The sequence below is a fragment of the Neopelma chrysocephalum genome, unplaced genomic scaffold, assembly GCF_003984885.1.
Source record: "Neopelma chrysocephalum unplaced genomic scaffold, ASM398488v2 Primary Assembly neopelma1_24, whole genome shotgun sequence".
Taxonomy (NCBI): Eukaryota; Metazoa; Chordata; class Aves; order Passeriformes; family Pipridae; genus Neopelma; species Neopelma chrysocephalum.
In genome coordinates, this window is record NW_020897693.1 from 34,181,248 (window position 1) to 34,197,531 (window position 16,284).

The 16,284-nt window shown below is 49.0% G+C and overlaps 1 protein-coding gene across 1 annotated transcript; it reads right to left on the reverse strand.

The window, feature by feature from the left end:
- Positions 1-1,410: 1,410 nt before the first annotated feature.
- TGFB3 (transforming growth factor beta 3) lies at positions 1,411-16,230 on the reverse strand. The gene is made up of 7 exons (XM_027672043.1): positions 15,633-16,230; positions 10,037-10,200; positions 8,545-8,674; positions 6,893-7,000; positions 5,915-6,086; positions 5,229-5,382; positions 1,411-2,860 (listed from the first exon to the last, which is right to left on the reverse strand). The coding sequence occupies exons 1-7, from the start codon at positions 16,114-16,116 to the stop codon at positions 2,702-2,704; spliced, it is 1,371 nt and encodes a 456-aa protein (XP_027527844.1). The 5' UTR covers positions 16,117-16,230; the 3' UTR covers positions 1,411-2,701.
- Positions 16,231-16,284: the final 54 nt, after the last annotated feature.

Below are 16,284 nucleotides of genomic sequence, written 5' to 3' on the forward strand. Positions count from 1 at the left end.
GGAAATGGAAGGCTGGGCAGAGAAGCAGTAACTGAAATGTGTGTGATTTCAAAGATTACTGTACCCATGACTGTACTTGTGTCCACACTGGTTGGACACACCAAGACTCTTCTCCCCTGATTGCCATTTTGCCTCTTTTGCCAAAAGGCTTGGTTCTTCTGCCACTGAGGAACAGCAGTGAACAAGGGCCAGTAAGACAGACCCACCCCAAGGGGCTGCCAGGCTTAATCCGTGGGTGATTCCAATGTGTTCCAAGTGCCATGTAGGACTTTCAGCTGTGCAAGTGTTCTAGCTCAAACCCTTTGCAGCTCCCCCTCCTTGTTTGTTTGGGGTTTTTCCCTCCCTCTTTACTAGCAAGGAAGCCCTTCAAGTGGATAGGGAGCAGAGCCAGCCCAGGGCTCAAGAGGAACAATGACCAAAATGCAGCTTGTAAACCAAAACCTCCTGAGGGGCTGCTACTAAAAGGAGATCAGAGAGAATTCCTATGCCAGTAGGCATCTGGATTTTCCCCGCCCCCCCCAACCCCCATCGCAGCCACTAAATTTCTGGCCTATCAGCATGGCAGCATAGTTGTAATTTGCTCCCTCCTTGGCAGGCGGCAGGGAAGAATGGGCATGGAGAGCTGTATAGGGCACAGCCAATACCGTAGTGCTGCAGGACTGATCAGAGCTGCACCTTTCATCATCACACCAATGACATGGGTCAGGGAGCCCCAGAGAGATGAAAGGGATAAAGCCAAGCGCTGGGGAGTGCCTCTATCAGACCATGTGTGCCCCAGCCAGAACGTCACACAGGCTGGCAGGCTCCCTCCACTGACCCACCCTTGCTAACCTCTAGCCAGCTGGTGATAGTGCAGGAAGGGTTGTTTACAGTTTATTAAGACGTTTGAGTTTACATGTTATGGCAGCCTCACATGAGGTATTAGGAAGCAGCCACTATTGTGAACGGCTTGATGGAAGAGCTGAATTCTGAGCTGACCCTGGAGAGCCCTGGCCACAAGCAATTAACCAGCTAGGTGTCGTTTTACACTCAGTTGCTGGGGACTAGGAATTGGGAGGGGACAGGGAGGAACCTCTGTGGTCTCTAGAGCATGACTTTGAGTAGTTGTAGTTTGAGGAATCAGATACAGCTTCTGAGTCTCATGTGGCATGCAACCACCAGAGATTTTTACCCCTGGGAGTATCTATGGCTGAAAAAGCCCATTTAAAAGAGTATACTGATTTCCTGCCTGGGCAACATGTGTAATCTTTTTTATGAGCATCTGGAATGTTCATGGTAAATGAGGAGGAACAGTGTGTTATTTACCTGTATGTACAGGTAAATATACTGGCAGACCATATATATTCAAATGGACTTAGGACATTTGTCAGCTGCACCACCCTGGGTATTTAAACAGTATTGTTGGACGTGTTTTACATTTGAAGGGAGCTTTATATGAATCTATCAAAAGCAGATGCCAGAGGTAATATACATGTCTGAAGGACTAGGGTGAGACAGGGCACATATACACCAGGCACAGTTTGAGGGTAACATGGAATTTCCATTTTGGGATTCTCTTGCCAACCTAAATTCTATCTGTTCCTTTGAAGAGACATTTTGGAAAGCATAAAAATTTTAGACTGAGTATGCCACAGTGGTAGCACTTTAAAAACGGCAAATCATCTAACTCTCCAACAAACAACTTGCTTGTGAAAAAATTAGCATCTCCCCCAAAATATTTATTTTTTTGCAAAGTTTTTGAGATTACTATTTTTTAAGTCTTGGCAGGTGAGACCTGGGTCATGTTCAGGTCATCATGCAGAACAGGTGCAGACCACCCCAAAGCACCTCACAAACCACAACAGACAAGAGGTCCTCAGGGTGCGTCAGATCACGAATGAATGGGCCCAATATTCAGGTACCCCCAGATATTGCTCCTGCCCTCACCCGAAACCATCTCTTAGAAACTCCAGGAAGGTGAAAGAGCTGGATGGAGACACCAGTCCCTCTGAAAATGGACTCAGCACCCTCTTTCCTCATATTTGCCCACCCTCAGTACGCTGTCTGGGAGCCTTGCAGTTTGCATTTGGAAACCAATAGGCAGGATCTGTCAGCTGAACTTAGAGGTTTGGCAGACATGGTTTCAGTTACAGGACTCTTGGATCACAGCTCTGAGGAACAAAAGTCTTAAGTGTATCTCTGAGCGTTTCTTCTCTCAGCAACTTCCCATCTTGGTGCATTTTCCTTCTCTAAAGAAACTTTCAAGGTTTCCTCCTACAGGGAAAACCTTTAGTACTTCAGGCCAGTGGGGAGGGCTAAGGTCTTAAGATAGCTAAAGCTAGAATAGAAAACATCTCCCCATTTCCATTCCCCCTTGTACCTGCTTTCTCATTCTCGTTTTCCCAGCTCAACCACCCAGCATTCAAATACACAGCAGTTCCTCCACCTTATCCTTCACTTCCGCACCAACTGTCCAGCCATTTTGGAGAGTGTGGCCTTTGTGTCACCAAAGTAACTCCTAGAAGGAACGTTGCACTGCCAAGACAACCAAGAAGTGTTCCAGAAGAGATCCCCAAGGGCTGCCAGACTTTAAGCCACAGGGTTTGGCACTTGGCCCTCAGCATGCGTAGTCTCTGACCCCCAGTTCTCTTTGTGTTAGCCTGGGAGCAGGAGAGTGGGTGCTGACAGTTTTTCTCTTGGCTTTGGGTGGGCCAGGGGCCTTTCAGCTGCACTTGCAGGATTTCACCACCATGTTGGAGAGCTGCTCCACTTTGGGGGTTCTCCCAACATAGTACAAGATAGTGAGCGGCTCCAGGTCCTGGGGCACACAGCAGGGCGAAGCAGATGCCTCAGGGTTCAGCGTGTTGTATAAACCCAGAACCTGCAGAAACAAAGTAAATGTGGCAACAAAGTCAGGAATATGTTTAAGTTGGTTGAGGACAGGATGGGGCTGCAAAGTCAATAGGCCTCTAGATGTTTGGAGTATGCTCATCAGAGGGTATTTCCCTGAATTGAGGAATACTCCCCTGTCACTTCCTGATCATGGCCTGCTTCTAAAGGGTCTCACCTGCCCTGGCCTGACTTTTACGACTTTGTTTTTTAACTGTAATAGCCTTGCTCTCTGTGACTGATGCCTAAGGGTTGAAGGAGTACAAGTAGTTGTCTCCTTTCATCTCTAATTTGGTAGAGCAGAATGTCACAATTTTTGCTTTTAACAAGGCTGGGTGTAACCAGCCTGGGGCCATGTTGTTTTGGATTCTACAAAGAAACCAGAAGAAAGAGTATCAGTGCTGCTTATTTCAACTAACATCTCCAGATAGCACTGGATGGATCCCAGTCCTCTCAAGTATCCACAATTCCCTCCCAGCTTTGAACTGTCTGATGCCTTCCCCCTCCACTCCATCCTCCAAGTCATTACACTATAATGCAGGAGCCAGGAGTGTGTCCTGTGGGACCCCACTGGATTCTTCCTCCCAGCTGGCCCCAGCCCACAGATGACTGTACACTGCAGCCATGTAACCACTACAAAACAGTTGCCATGTTTCTTGCCAGAGGTGACCACTTCCCTGCAGCGCACAGCTTCTTGAGTTGTGGCGCCAAAACATGATCTCACCTGCTCTACTGTGGTCTCTTTAGTGCTTATCTGGTATAAACGACAGGGTCTGGCACATTGTATTTTAACTACTTTACAGTCTTTGGGGATGGGAAGTGCTAAGGATACATCCTGTTCTATCATCCAGATCCATGCAATCACAGTTGTTGTGGCAAAAACTCTCTGGGATACCGAGCAAAGTACCCTTGGCTGTACCACATGCTCTGGGGCTACTCTACTCAACAGCAGGTTAAACAGACTGGTGAGAAGTCTTCTTTTCACCATGTTCTTCCTAGCTGGTGCTGGCAAGCTGTCAGCAGCTATATTGTTCTAAAGGTTTCTATGATCACTTCACTGACCTTAATGCTTGATTGTTTCCTCTCTTGCTCAAGAACAGAACATTAGGAACCATTCTAAAAATCTACTTTCTCTCACACTGATTCTGGCCAGTTATCTACTAGAGAGCTTCTCAGGACAACCAGATGGTAAAGCTACATGCCCATTACCCTTTCAAAGCTGTTCATTCCCTTGCTTTGTCTTGTGCTTAATGCCCAGCATCTGTTCACTCCTTCATTCCCACAAATCAGCTGTTCCCACTGATATTAGTCCTTGAGCTTCAGTGAACCTTACTGCTGTGCAGACTCTCAAGCTGTCAAGAAAATGTTAGCATCTTTTCTGCAATATCACCTTTACCTAGTCATCTATTCTTCAGCTGAAAGTGCTTTTTCCAGTAATTCTTTTAGTGAAATCTGAAGCTAAGTTGCTAGTGAGCTGTTGCATTATCTGAATTGTTGCCTTTTCTCTTCTGTGGACAGCAGCACAGGATTTTCCTCTGGTTTTTCCTGCTTCAGCAGTGGACTGACTGATCCTTAGTCTGTCATCTCCTCTTGATACTTTTCCAATGCCTGTGCTCTTCTGTTGCTTTTATTTTCTTCCACTCTAGCCAGGCTCAGATTGTATTCTTCCCAAAGACTGACCAGTCTACTCATGTTAAAGACAGGTTATGTGTAAGTTACCTAAAGACACTGCTTTCTGCCAGTTTTTACTCACAAATCTCACTGCCTAACAGGTTCCTCCCTGCTGTAGGTCAGGTATAAATCCTACTGGAAAGGATACCTGTGCAGAAAGGAGATCTTCCTGAATGGCTGTGTTCACTTCTAGACAGGGACATGGATTTCCCTTCACTTTTGGGCTACAGCTGCCCCTGTGGCAGCAGATGGCAGGCATGTGCCATCGCACAACAGTTTTGCATTACAACCTGGCATAGAGCATAGAGAAATCCTCTATCCAGTGCAAACAGCAGGAGAAATTTAGGCAGAACTGATATTTGATGTGAACAATTCAGTTAATACTATGGCCATTGCCAAATAAGTACCCTAAAACCATCAGTCCTGCTGTTTCACATCTTATCCAAGAGATAACAGCATCCTTCTCCTCAACATTTGCCTGAAAGCTTGGACTCAGTATTGACTCCAAAGGAAGCACATTCTTCCTCCTGAACCACCTAGGCTTTTTTCTGCAGTTTTCTTGGAATGGTTTTTACAAATATTGATCTGAACTGCTTTTGCCGCTTTGAAGAGACTAGATATCGATCAGACTTAAGGAGGAAGGGGGAATCACAGCCACAAGCCTTGACAGGATAATATACTGGATGTACCGTGCTGTGAGTGGTGTCTGCGCTGCGGAGGTATGGACAAGGGCCTGAACAAAAGTTAGCAAAGTAGCCCTTAGGCTCATGGACCCATTTCCAGCCAAGGTCCTGTCGGAAGTCAATGTACAGAGGACGCACGCAGCAGTTCTCCTCCAGGTTCCTGAAACACAGTATTGGAACACAATGAATGCAAATGGGGGCCTTATATGCGACTGCAAGATGCAACTTCCCAAGCAGAAGGACTAGTACCAGCAGTGCCCAGTGGGACGTGGTGTTTGCATGTGCCAAGTGCGGAGGAGCGGCACAGGCAAGTGGTAGTAGGGCAGCTCAGCAGCCTGGCACGGCTTGTGCCCCTGCTGGCAGGCAGCTTGCCCACCACCCCAGGGAGGCAGCACCCAGCTGCTCTAGCAATCAACAGGGGTCTGCTGCAGATCCCTGCCCACACTGGGCTCCAGGAAGGTGCTCGCAAGTCTCTTCGAGCCAGGGGCTCAGCCAGAAGCACATTGCAACTCTGCTGAACTGGCCAGCACCCCCTTCTAGGACACCACGAGGAATAGCTGGCCGAGCTGTGCTCCTTCTGGCACCATGGTGACCCACAACCCCCTTGGAAGAGCTCTGCCTTTCCCAGAGGCATGGAGTCTCACCAGGCTTACCCACCTCAGGCATAGGATCCAGGCATGATTCTCACTTACCGGAAACAGTAGTTGGTATCCAGGGCCCGTTTCTTTCTCTGGCCTCCCAACACTGGGCTCTCCAGTCGATGTGAGGGTAACATCATCAAGATGAGGTGGGGATTATGCAAGTCTTTCTGCTTCTTCAGGCGCCCCAAGTCCCCACGGCCATAGTCATCCTCACTGTCAATGCCTTCAGAGAAAAAGAGGATCCACAAAAAAGAAATCAGCAGGGAAGTGGAGGATGCAACAAGACTTTTCAATGCATTTAACACTCTCCTGAACCAGGTGAAAGGGATTCAGGCACCACATCCACTTACTCTGGGACTTCTTCCCCCACAGGGACCCCTTTATTTCTAGTGAATCTGACTGCTGCAGGCCTGAAATAAAGGCTTACGGGCCACCTGTTTTACCATTTGCAAACTGCTGGTGGGGCCATTAATCCATCCCACTCACTCCTGGCTTTTGTCCCAGGACAGGCAGAAAGATGAATGGTTTAAAGAAGATGTCAGATAATTGGCACTCGGCAGAACAGCCTCAGAAACGGAGCCTGTGGGGGCCAGTGGCTGCTGCCCAGGGCTGCAAGCCAGGAGGTTCCTAGTTCTTAGGCCAGCCAAGCCACTGACTCTCTGAGCCACCTCACACAGGATGCCTGACTTCCATGTGTTTCAGTCACCCTAACTGGAAAGCAGAGCCTCTGTGGAAACCTGAGAAGGCATCAAGCTGAACGTCCCAGAGAGACACTGTAATGCAAAATTATTCCTTTCTGCAGACACCCATGCAAGCCTACCCAGCCTGCTCTTACTTTCTTCCTTTTGTAACCTATGTATATAGCGGATATGCCCATATAATGAACATGCAAACCCAGATGTGTATGCTTTAAGACAAATGTTGCGCAGTGTAAAATGCTCAAATATGCAAAGCAAGACCTAATTTTTTCTTCAGATGCTCCAGGCTTTCCCTTCCCCAACAGCCTCCCCTGACCCAGCTCTTTATCACCTTTGAACTTGATCTCCAGGACCTCATGCAAACTCTCCAAGATGTCCCCGTTGGGCTGAAAAGTATGGCAAGGACAATGTATGCTAATTTCCAGGCCAAGGTTGGACTCTGCAAAGAAGATGACTCTGTGAGAAACAGTCTTTCTCAGCTGCAACAGCTCCTGGCACAAGGAAGTCTCACGGAGGACAGGTACTGTGCTAATTCCTAGACAGTGGGCTAGTTTCAAAGTCAGGCATGCTATCAGAGTTGAGGAATGGAAGCTGCTTTGGAAAGAATAGGAAGCAAAATCCTCCAATTTCACCTGTGCCAAAAGCCTTGCTCTTCTTAAAGGGAACTTTCTGGGCAGGTAAGAAGAGTGCTCCTGGTTACATTTTTTTTTAGGCTATTCAGCATAAATTTTGACTTTGTGAGCTTCAGGGAGCTCCACTGGAAAAAAAATATTTGGAATAGCTGGCTTGTGATTGTCTGTTAAATCAGTTTTGCCACCCTTGGTACCTCTATTATTTGGCTTCTGGCTAGTGTCTGAAGGAGAGATCTGAAAATAAGCAAGTTGGATATGCACAAGTAATTTCATTGGAAGCATTCTTCTCAGCAGCTGCAACCTCCTGTTTTGTTGAACTGCTAGCAGTCTAAGTCACACAGACTTTCCAGAGGCAAGTCTATTTTCATAATAACTTCCTGGACCAGTCATGCTGTGTGGGCCTGACTAAAGGAACATAAGGCTCTTATGAAAGCTCCTTTTTTATGTTGTGCCATGAATTAAAACATCTGGCTCCCCGGGGCATTGACAAGGTGCCTAGCACCTTTTTTCCTCAGCACTATATATACTCTCTGATGTCTTGTCAGCTAGTGTGCCTACCCAGAGCTCACTGCAGTTCCAGCCCTGAACTCCAGCCATCAGGACACAACTTAAGATTGCTTGAAATAGGAGAAGCCTGCAAGCCCACAGCTTACCCTTCCAGGGAGCGGCTGCTTGCCAGTACCTGCATTCCAGTCTTCAGCGGCACCCAGCTTCTGTGAGGCCAGTCCAGCTGTGAGTCATGATGCCTTATGCTCCAGCTGTGAATGGGGTCAGTGTTCTTGCTAGGAGCTGCCCCATAACTATCTGTTGGGCTGCCCAGTGGTGGCAGAGGTACGTTCTCTGCAGTATTAAAGCCTCCATGTGTCTATGTATGTCAGCTTCTGGTATTTCCTCACCTTTATACCTGACAAGCTGTAAACAGCTAAATAAGCCAGGATCCTTGCTGCTTTTTCCCCTACCATATTTGCTCTAATCCACATGAAAATTAAAGCAGAGCATTCCTCATTTTCTAAGTATTACAGATTATAGTCTAGACAAGCAGAGGGGTCCCCTCTGGGCTTAGAATTGAACCAAAAGAAGTTTCAGCATCTCTCAGTGAAAAACAGTTTCCTCCTCCAATTCTGACTCAACCGACAGAGCTACACAGTGGGGCCTCCAGGGCAGAGCTAGGAATCTAGAAAACATCACGCATTGAGGAAGCTCTCCGGAGGAAGGCTTGTTCTCAGACTGAAAGAAGCTGTCCTCTATGTGAACCAAGCTCCTGCAACAAGGGGAGCAGAGAGATACTCCTGTCAACATGGATCCACATTTCTATGGATGCCTTGGCACCCGGTCCGGCTAAGACCCCTACCTCTGTGCAGAAGCCACTCACGCACAGTCTCGGTGACATCAAAGGACAGCCACTCAGGGGAGCCCCGTGTCTGCACATTCCTGCCACTGAGGTACCGCTGCTTCGCTATGTGCTCATCCGGACGAAGGATCTGTGTCAGGAGGAGTGGTAGAAAAAATCAGCCAGTGCCGTGCATAAATAAGGGATAGTCTTCAGGCCTTTCTCTTCCATTTGCTAAAAACTAATCCAGAAGGTTGGTCCTGGCAAGTGAGACACCAGGGATACCCTGGCACAGGTAAGAAGGACATGCTTCAAATCAACTTGAAGTCCAGAGAACTAACTACACAACCCTGATTTCTGTGTCCTAAGCAGCCTATCTCAATTCAGCATTGTTTTGGGGCACACATCCAGAGGCAGAAGCATACAGCCATTGATCTAAGGGGTGGGTTTGTTTCAGTATACACCTGTGGGATGTGGATTTGGATTTCAGAGTAGAACCAGCAATGGACAATAGAGCATCTGGCCACAGATCCCTTACCCAGCAAGCCTATTTACTGAGTCCTCACTGTGGTGTTTTCAGGTTTTCTACTCTCTTCAACTTCTATCAAAACACACCAGGACTGATCGTTTGGAGACCTCTCCCTCTGTTCTGACATCTCTTCCCATTTCCAGACAACCACAGCCTGTTCTGCGGGACACCAGGTTGACTCCACAGAGCACTGAACTTACAGAGAAGCTCTGAGTTCACCTCCTTGTCAGTTGTGTCATCTGGTAGAGAATTGCTCTGACCTTTGAAGCTTCCAGGAAGTCCCCAAGAGCTACCACCCACAGGGCAATTTTAGAGGCACTCTTACAGCAAAGTGGACGGACACGAGCCTGTGGGAATGTGCTGCCTGGATGCTAAACTGTACCATTAGTTGGGTGGTCTGCTCTGGCCTAAGACCACTTCCAAGCCTGAATCAGACCTTATTCTGCCAGAGGAGTCCATAAATTCAAAGCAAGCTCCAGATAAGTACCGGGATTAACAGTGACCTGAACTGTGTCCCTGAGGAGCTGCTGCTGAAGGGAACATTGAAAGCAAGCACTACTTTTCTAGTAAGTCAGAGATAAGACAGAGAGCTCCACCCATTGGATTAGTACCAATTGTACTGTGACAGCCGAAGGAACAAAACTGCCAAGGGACCTATGCATGCAGATGTGGAAGAAGGGTCAGGGCTGTTCCACTTGTGAGGACCTCCCCTTCCAAACCTCTTCTCAGTGCAGCAAAGAGATGCGATGGGCACCATGCCAGGACGCCCAACGCAGACAACCAATGTGAGTGGGAAAAGGACAGCATCACATCGTAAAAGGGAAGAAAGGTGACTATCACTACATATGCTGGAAGAAGCCTGGGTTACAGCATTCAATTTCTTCTCCCTCTCTTCTGTGGCTCTGCACATATCAACTGAGGCAACCATTAAGGAGACAAGCTATTCTGGGCTCAGGCACTGGGGAAGGTAGTAACAATACCCACCTGGAAAAGCTCGATGCGTTGCTCGCTGCGTTTAGAGCTAGGGTTGGGCACACGCAGCACACGAAACTCAGCTCGAAATAAGTTGGTGCTGTTCTTCTCTGCCGAAGACACATTAAAGCGGAACACATTGGAGGTGACACCTTTTGGACAAATGCCCAACTCATCTAGGAGAAAGAAATAGAGAGATTGAGAACCACAGCTCTGAGGGGCAGGATCTCAAATAAATATTGTTTGAAAAAGAGCTTTCCAGTAGAGACCTGTCATTGAAACATCTTGCCACCTGTGAAGCGTGGCTATCTAAATGAAGATAACACCGGATGAATTCACTCACATTTCCTCTACATTGCAACATTTTGCAAATATACCCACTACTGCCACTGTTATTTTAATGCCACAAGACAGAGAATCAGTAGAGATCGACCACAGTATATTTATTATTGTCTCCTAACTACTCATCAAATATTGTTAATGCTAATGAGTCAGCTGCATCCAAAATGACAACCCCAGCCCAGACAGTGGGGCAACTTCACTTGCAGTTAGTGGGGCCTATTCCCAACAATGAGGATGGTGTGATTCTGCTCATGATGGAGACATGAAGCCACATAGGAGGTGATCCCATTGCTGTTGAATCTTTGTTTTACAAACCTTGACACTGTCTCCTAGAATGGAAGCCAGCCAATGTCTACGAGGTATGAGGCGTGGAAGACTCTTTAGGGCAGCAACTATCCAATGTGTACTGAAAGACTGAGTTTTAAGATCAGCTCTCACTCATGACCTAGAGAATGAATTAATGAATAGTGCTAGGCCCGTGGACATCAGACACATGGGCAGTAAATAACACAGCAATCCTCTACCTTCATGTGTGCCAGCTAAACACAAAAATCCATTTTACATACGCTTCAAAAGAGAATAGGTAAAAGCTATGCGGTCCAGAGTCCTCAAGAGAAAATAAGGCTCTTCAATGGGACCATTTTGGTCTCGTGGAAGTCTTTGTTGTTGCTGCTGTTCCTTTCCTATTGACCTGGTTAGCCTTCAAGGCTCTAGCACCATGAAGGCTTCCTGCAGACAAGACACAACAGCTCCTGCTCTACGCCCACATGCAGGTTTGTTTGCAGCCCTGCAGAGCCTCTCATATGACCTCTGACTGTTGTCCAGTGCAACACAGGGCTCTAGTATCAGCTGATATTTGTTTCTAAACAAACAAAAAGAAACAGAAAGAAAAACTTGTCACCTGTTCCCAGACATGGTTCCAGCCTCTGACAAATAGACAAGAAGCCCTAGCTGGAGTAACCTTCAAATTACATTCCTAGAGTTCTGCAGGCCCCTCTTTTCACACCACCACCATCCCCCCTGAGAAACAGCTTCTGAAGACGGGCTAGTGTGAAACAGCAACAGAGTGTAGAGGTTCACCTCCTGTGCCAAATTCTGATTTGAGCAACACGGATGCACTTCCAGAGTCACATCCATGGAGGTTTTCCTCTTGTGCTACACTCGGATTCAGCAAAGCAGGAGCCTGCCAGTTTTCAAGGATGTGTTCTTAGGGTGATGAAATTTTACTCAATAAGCCAATGACCACATGCTCACATTGGGCTTTAACTGGAGGAGGTTTTGTCATTAGTGCTACTGAATAGAACAGCTCTCCCACATGGGAAAGTCTCTGGCTGTTATTGAAGAGATGGCTGTTCACTAATGCTAGGAGACCAAACCCCACTGCAGCCATGAGCTGGTCTGCTCAGCCCAACATCCCTGCAGTGCAGAATACACCAAGCCACACACAGACACCTGCTGTGGAGACTCCACCCATGACCCGTTCTAGGTTTGATGCCACAGAAAAGCCCAGCAGAAAACCCAAGCTCTCATTAAACCCAAGCTCTCATTAAACGCCAAAGACATCTTCCTAGCTAAAGTCTAACACCAATAACTATTCTGTGTCCTAGACCTAGGCAGATACTGTGTTTTAATACTTCCTGAAGCTGTCTTGGACTCCTAGCCCTATTAACAGTGCTGTTAACAACATGCTCTTCCATTTCAGACCTGCCTGTCCATAAGGAGTGTCTCAAAAATCATCAGAAATGCCTTTCTACATCAGACCAGTGGTCAGTCAAGCTCAGGATGTTTCCAACAGTAGTGCTTTATCTGACAATCTGTTTAGAGACTGCAGATCTGGTCCTACAGCACAGTGCAGATGAGAGACAAATAATTTAGAGTGTATCATCTCCTTAAGATTTTTTGCTAAATTAGGCAGCCACGGTGGCAAGACATTACTGTATCTACTGTATTTCACCTACTGTCCCCACATTACTTTCTACCTACTCCCCTTTTTGGGTGCTGGTCTTGGGACACCTTCCCAGTGAAAACAGTAGTAGCTCTCTTACCTTCCCTATGAAGCTTCATGTTCTCTTTGTGCTCTGGGAACAAGCCCTCAGTGATGCAGAGATGGAGCTGTGACCTGTGTTTCACTCTGAACCACTGTGAGGCTGGAACCTGCTTCTCATAGCAGGGTGTTCAGGATATAGGTCTCATTCCCAGGAAACTGACAATTTTGAGGCAGTTTTTTTTTTGCACAAGGTCACAGGCAAAGGCAGCAAGGGGATTTTTCAGGGAACTTGGTCCAGTCCCAGCTGAGTTGTGTTAATCACACTGGAATCCAGACATGTTCACCGACCAGCACAGAACAAAGCCTGGTGACAGTATTTCTGCAAGCTCTTCCAGTCCACAACACTCAGTGGCAGTAACCAAGCCTGGACACAGTGAATCTGTGACACCCTGTGCAGCCATGCCAGGCTATGTCTGATATGACAGGATGCATCCTTACAATTAGACCCTGCTATTACTGTGTAGTCCAGAGCTGTTCACTGCACAAATGATGAGAGCAGTAGCCTCTCAGTGTGGATAATGTCATACAGGGAGCAGGTTCTTTTGCGAGCTTCCATCTTCCTATCACTGCTGTCAACAAGGTGCAGGTTCACCACATGCTGCCGATCCAGCAGAAACGCCTGCTGTTTCTGGCCAGCCCCAGGAAGGCTGATGGCTGTGCAGTTCGAGTTTGATGAGAAGGCAGTTTGTCTGTGAGCAGGTATTGCCTTGCTCTATATTACACCACTAAATCGCCAAGGTGTTTCATGCCAAAGCTCCATAACTTTGGAGAAAAAAACTGATCCATCTGGAACTCTGCAGGTGGCAGGTTTGGAGGAAAGAGATGCTTGGCCCCAGTGACCCATGACTTTAATTGCCTTGTGTCTCAAGCTGCCTTGGAAAATGGCATGTGTTTTTCCTCAGGAAGGTAAGCGAAAAGCCATTAGCAGGACTGTTGCAGATGCTAAGTTTGAATCTAATCAAGTCAGTGGTTAAGGGGGTCTGATCCCTATGAGTTTTAGGAGATCCTTAAAGTGAACGGCTGGTCAAAAGGGAATTATTCTCTGAAACGAAGTCCCTTATAATTCAGGCAATGTGCCTGAAAGGCACAGGAGGAAGACTATTCCATGAGTCACCAAACAGCTCAGAGAAGGGATGGGGAACCTGATCCTGAATATCTGTCCTTCCTAGAAGGATATACTTCCTATTTTTGCTCCTCAGCTCTCCTCACTTTTGAGCCTTCAGACTTTGAGAAGTATGGGTTCTCTGAGCCAATGAGCCGCTTGAGTAATAATCTGGAGCTAGAACAGTTCGTGTGAGTGTGCACGCATTTCAGACTTGTCTGTATCATCCTTGCAGTTCCTTCAATGGAGCGGTCCTCCCCTCTCCCTCCCCCCCCAGAGGAGACTGGCTTTGGCTCAGAGCATGCTCTGAGATCACTGCCTGGCACAGTGACAGAGTCATGGGAAAGTTGAACACAAGCCACTTCTGAAGACACAGGGCCAAATTCAGCCATGGTGTAAGCAACGAAACTCCCCAGGTTTCAAAAGGAGCGCTTGACACCACGATATGTCTGGAGCTAATCTCTCCCAGTGTGACCAAATTCTAAAGTTCTGAGTGGTGGCATCTACGCTACCCACTTCCAGAAATTTGATCTCAGCACTACTTAGTCTTTTGAACTCACTGCTCTAGTGTCCTATGGGGACATGGGACAGAATCATTCATTTACATAGGAATTTTCCCCAACCCACAGTCCACGCTCACCGTTCCTTATTCTGCATCACTTTTTCATTTCTCTTTCCCCTCAATCTTATCTAAATTCACTCCTTTGACTTCATCTGCTGCTGTTGTGCTTTCAGTTTCCTTCCCCAAAACACATGGGTGTGTAGCATAGCTGTACTATTTTGCAGACACTTGGTTTCCCCATATGTTTAGAATTTCACAAATGACACTTCAGTAAGTCAAAAATGTTGAAATACAGGTAAGCTGCTATACCCTGTGCACTTTCTGTTCCTTGAGTCTTGGTGTCTCCTGAGCTACGAGCTAATCATATAACCACATGGAGTGCAGTCTGCTAGAGATCAAGTAAAATTTGTTGCATTACCACATTGCAGCTCTTATTCCAGCTCATCATATGTCAAGATTAACATAAACCTGGCAGAGTAACTGCATTTTGAGACTGCCTACGCCAAGTCACAGCTCCTCCCCAGAGCTGCTGGTGTTCCAGTCGTGTCCCCAGGACTGCACTAAGTCACAGGAGAACACCCTGGATAGTGGTATGACTGCAACTTCCAATCCCAAGGAATTCCAAGCACAGACCAAAATGAGTGCTTGTGCCTACATGTGCTCAGCATCTGCAATCTGCTTTGGGTTCATGTCTGCTCAGTCTCTGTCTTTGCATCTGCTCAGCTTCTACACCTGAATCTGTTTAGTGTCCACATCTGGGCCTGCTCATCATCTCCTCCGCACCTGCTCAACATCTGCCGTGTTTTCCCAATGCCTGTGTTCTCCTGGGGGTCCCTTTCACATCACTGTCTGCTTTACACCTGCTCAGCACTCGTCTTCTCTACTCGCTCTCTGAGCCCTCACACTAACCGAGTAATATCCTCATCAGTGTCCTCCAAGCACAGTCTCTTCAGAGTGCCTCTCCACCTTCTCTACTGCCGGTGCGGGTGCTGCACGGACCGGACAGGTTGCCTGTCTCTCTGCGGCAGGCGCTGGAGCTTCAGCAAGGAGGAGTTCCTCTACCTGCTCGTCACCCAAACACCAGACCTGCGACTCCTCCCAGCCCGGTGCGCAGCGTTCACCCCAACACCCGCACTGCCTCCTCCCCTGCTGCCTTCCCACCTCACGGATTCCCCTGCCCGCCTTGTCCAGATTTCAGGGCTCTAGGCAGGGGTTTCGCCCGCCGCTGCCGGTCGGGGTATGGGCCGCTGCTGCTCCCGGCCCCCGCCACCCACCGCCGCCCGAGCCCCGCGCCGTCCCGCCGGTGGTCCGAGCGCCGCCGTCGCACCGCGGCTTCCCCCCCGCCCTGGCCCCCGCTCGCCCCCGCACCCGAGCGCACGGGCAGGCAGAGACGCGCCCCCCACCCGCCTCCGCCCTGCCGGGAAAGCGGCCCCTTCCACAGGGGCCCGGCGCCCCTCCGGCCCGGCCGGTCGCCCCTCCTCCGCGCCCGGGATCCTGGGCAGCGTGCCCCGCGGGCGCGGCACCCCAGCCGGCACGGGGCGAGCCCTGCACTTACTGTGCTCGGGGAGGCCCTGGATCATGTCAAATTTATGAATCTCTTTGGCATAGTATTCGGACTCGGTGTTGTCCTGAGAGCAGCTCTCCTCCTTCTCCTCCTCCATCTCCTCCAGCAGCTCCCGAGTGCTGTTATAGAGGGCCAGGATCTGGTAGGGCACATGGGCCGGCCCCACAGTCTCCGGGGGGCTGGTGAGCCGCAGCTTACTCAGGATCTGGCCCCGGATGGCCTCCACCCTCTTCTTCTTGATGTGATCCAGGTCCAAGGTGGTGCAGGAGGACAGCGAGAGGCTCACGGTGGCGAAGCTCAGTAGGGAGAGCAGCACCAGAGCTCTTTGCACGTACATCTTCATGTGCGAGGGGGCGGCAGCCGGGGCCCCCAGTAGAGACCCCCGGGCGGCGGCGAGCGAGCGCGGGTGACCGGGTGGTGTGCTGGCGGCAGCCTCCCCAAATCCCGCAGGCTGAGGCTTGGCGAGGAGGTGCATGAACTCACTGCGCCGTGCGCGACTCAGGACTTCCAGGAAGAGCTGGCAGCGCTCCGCAAGGAGAAGCTGCAGGCGCCGTGCCTCGCCGCGCCGCGCTCCTTCCCCATGCGCCGCCCCGCGCCCCGCGGAGCCGGGGGCGCCCCGCCGCGCCGCGCCGCCGCACGTGTC

Excerpts from the sequence above, each read along its gene's own strand:
- TGFB3 (XM_027672043.1), bottom strand. The coding sequence starts at position 16,116 with ATGCACCTCCTCGCCAAGCCTCAGCCTGCGGGATTTGGGGAGGCTGCC. Across the intron at positions 5,383-5,914 it reads GATACCAACTACTGTTTCCG|GAACCTGGAGGAGAACTGCT; the intron begins GTAAGTGAGAAT and ends ACTGTGTTTCAG. Across the intron at positions 2,861-5,228 it reads CAGACACCACTCACAGCACG|GTTCTGGGTTTATACAACAC; the intron begins GTACATCCAGTA and ends TTGTTTCTGCAG.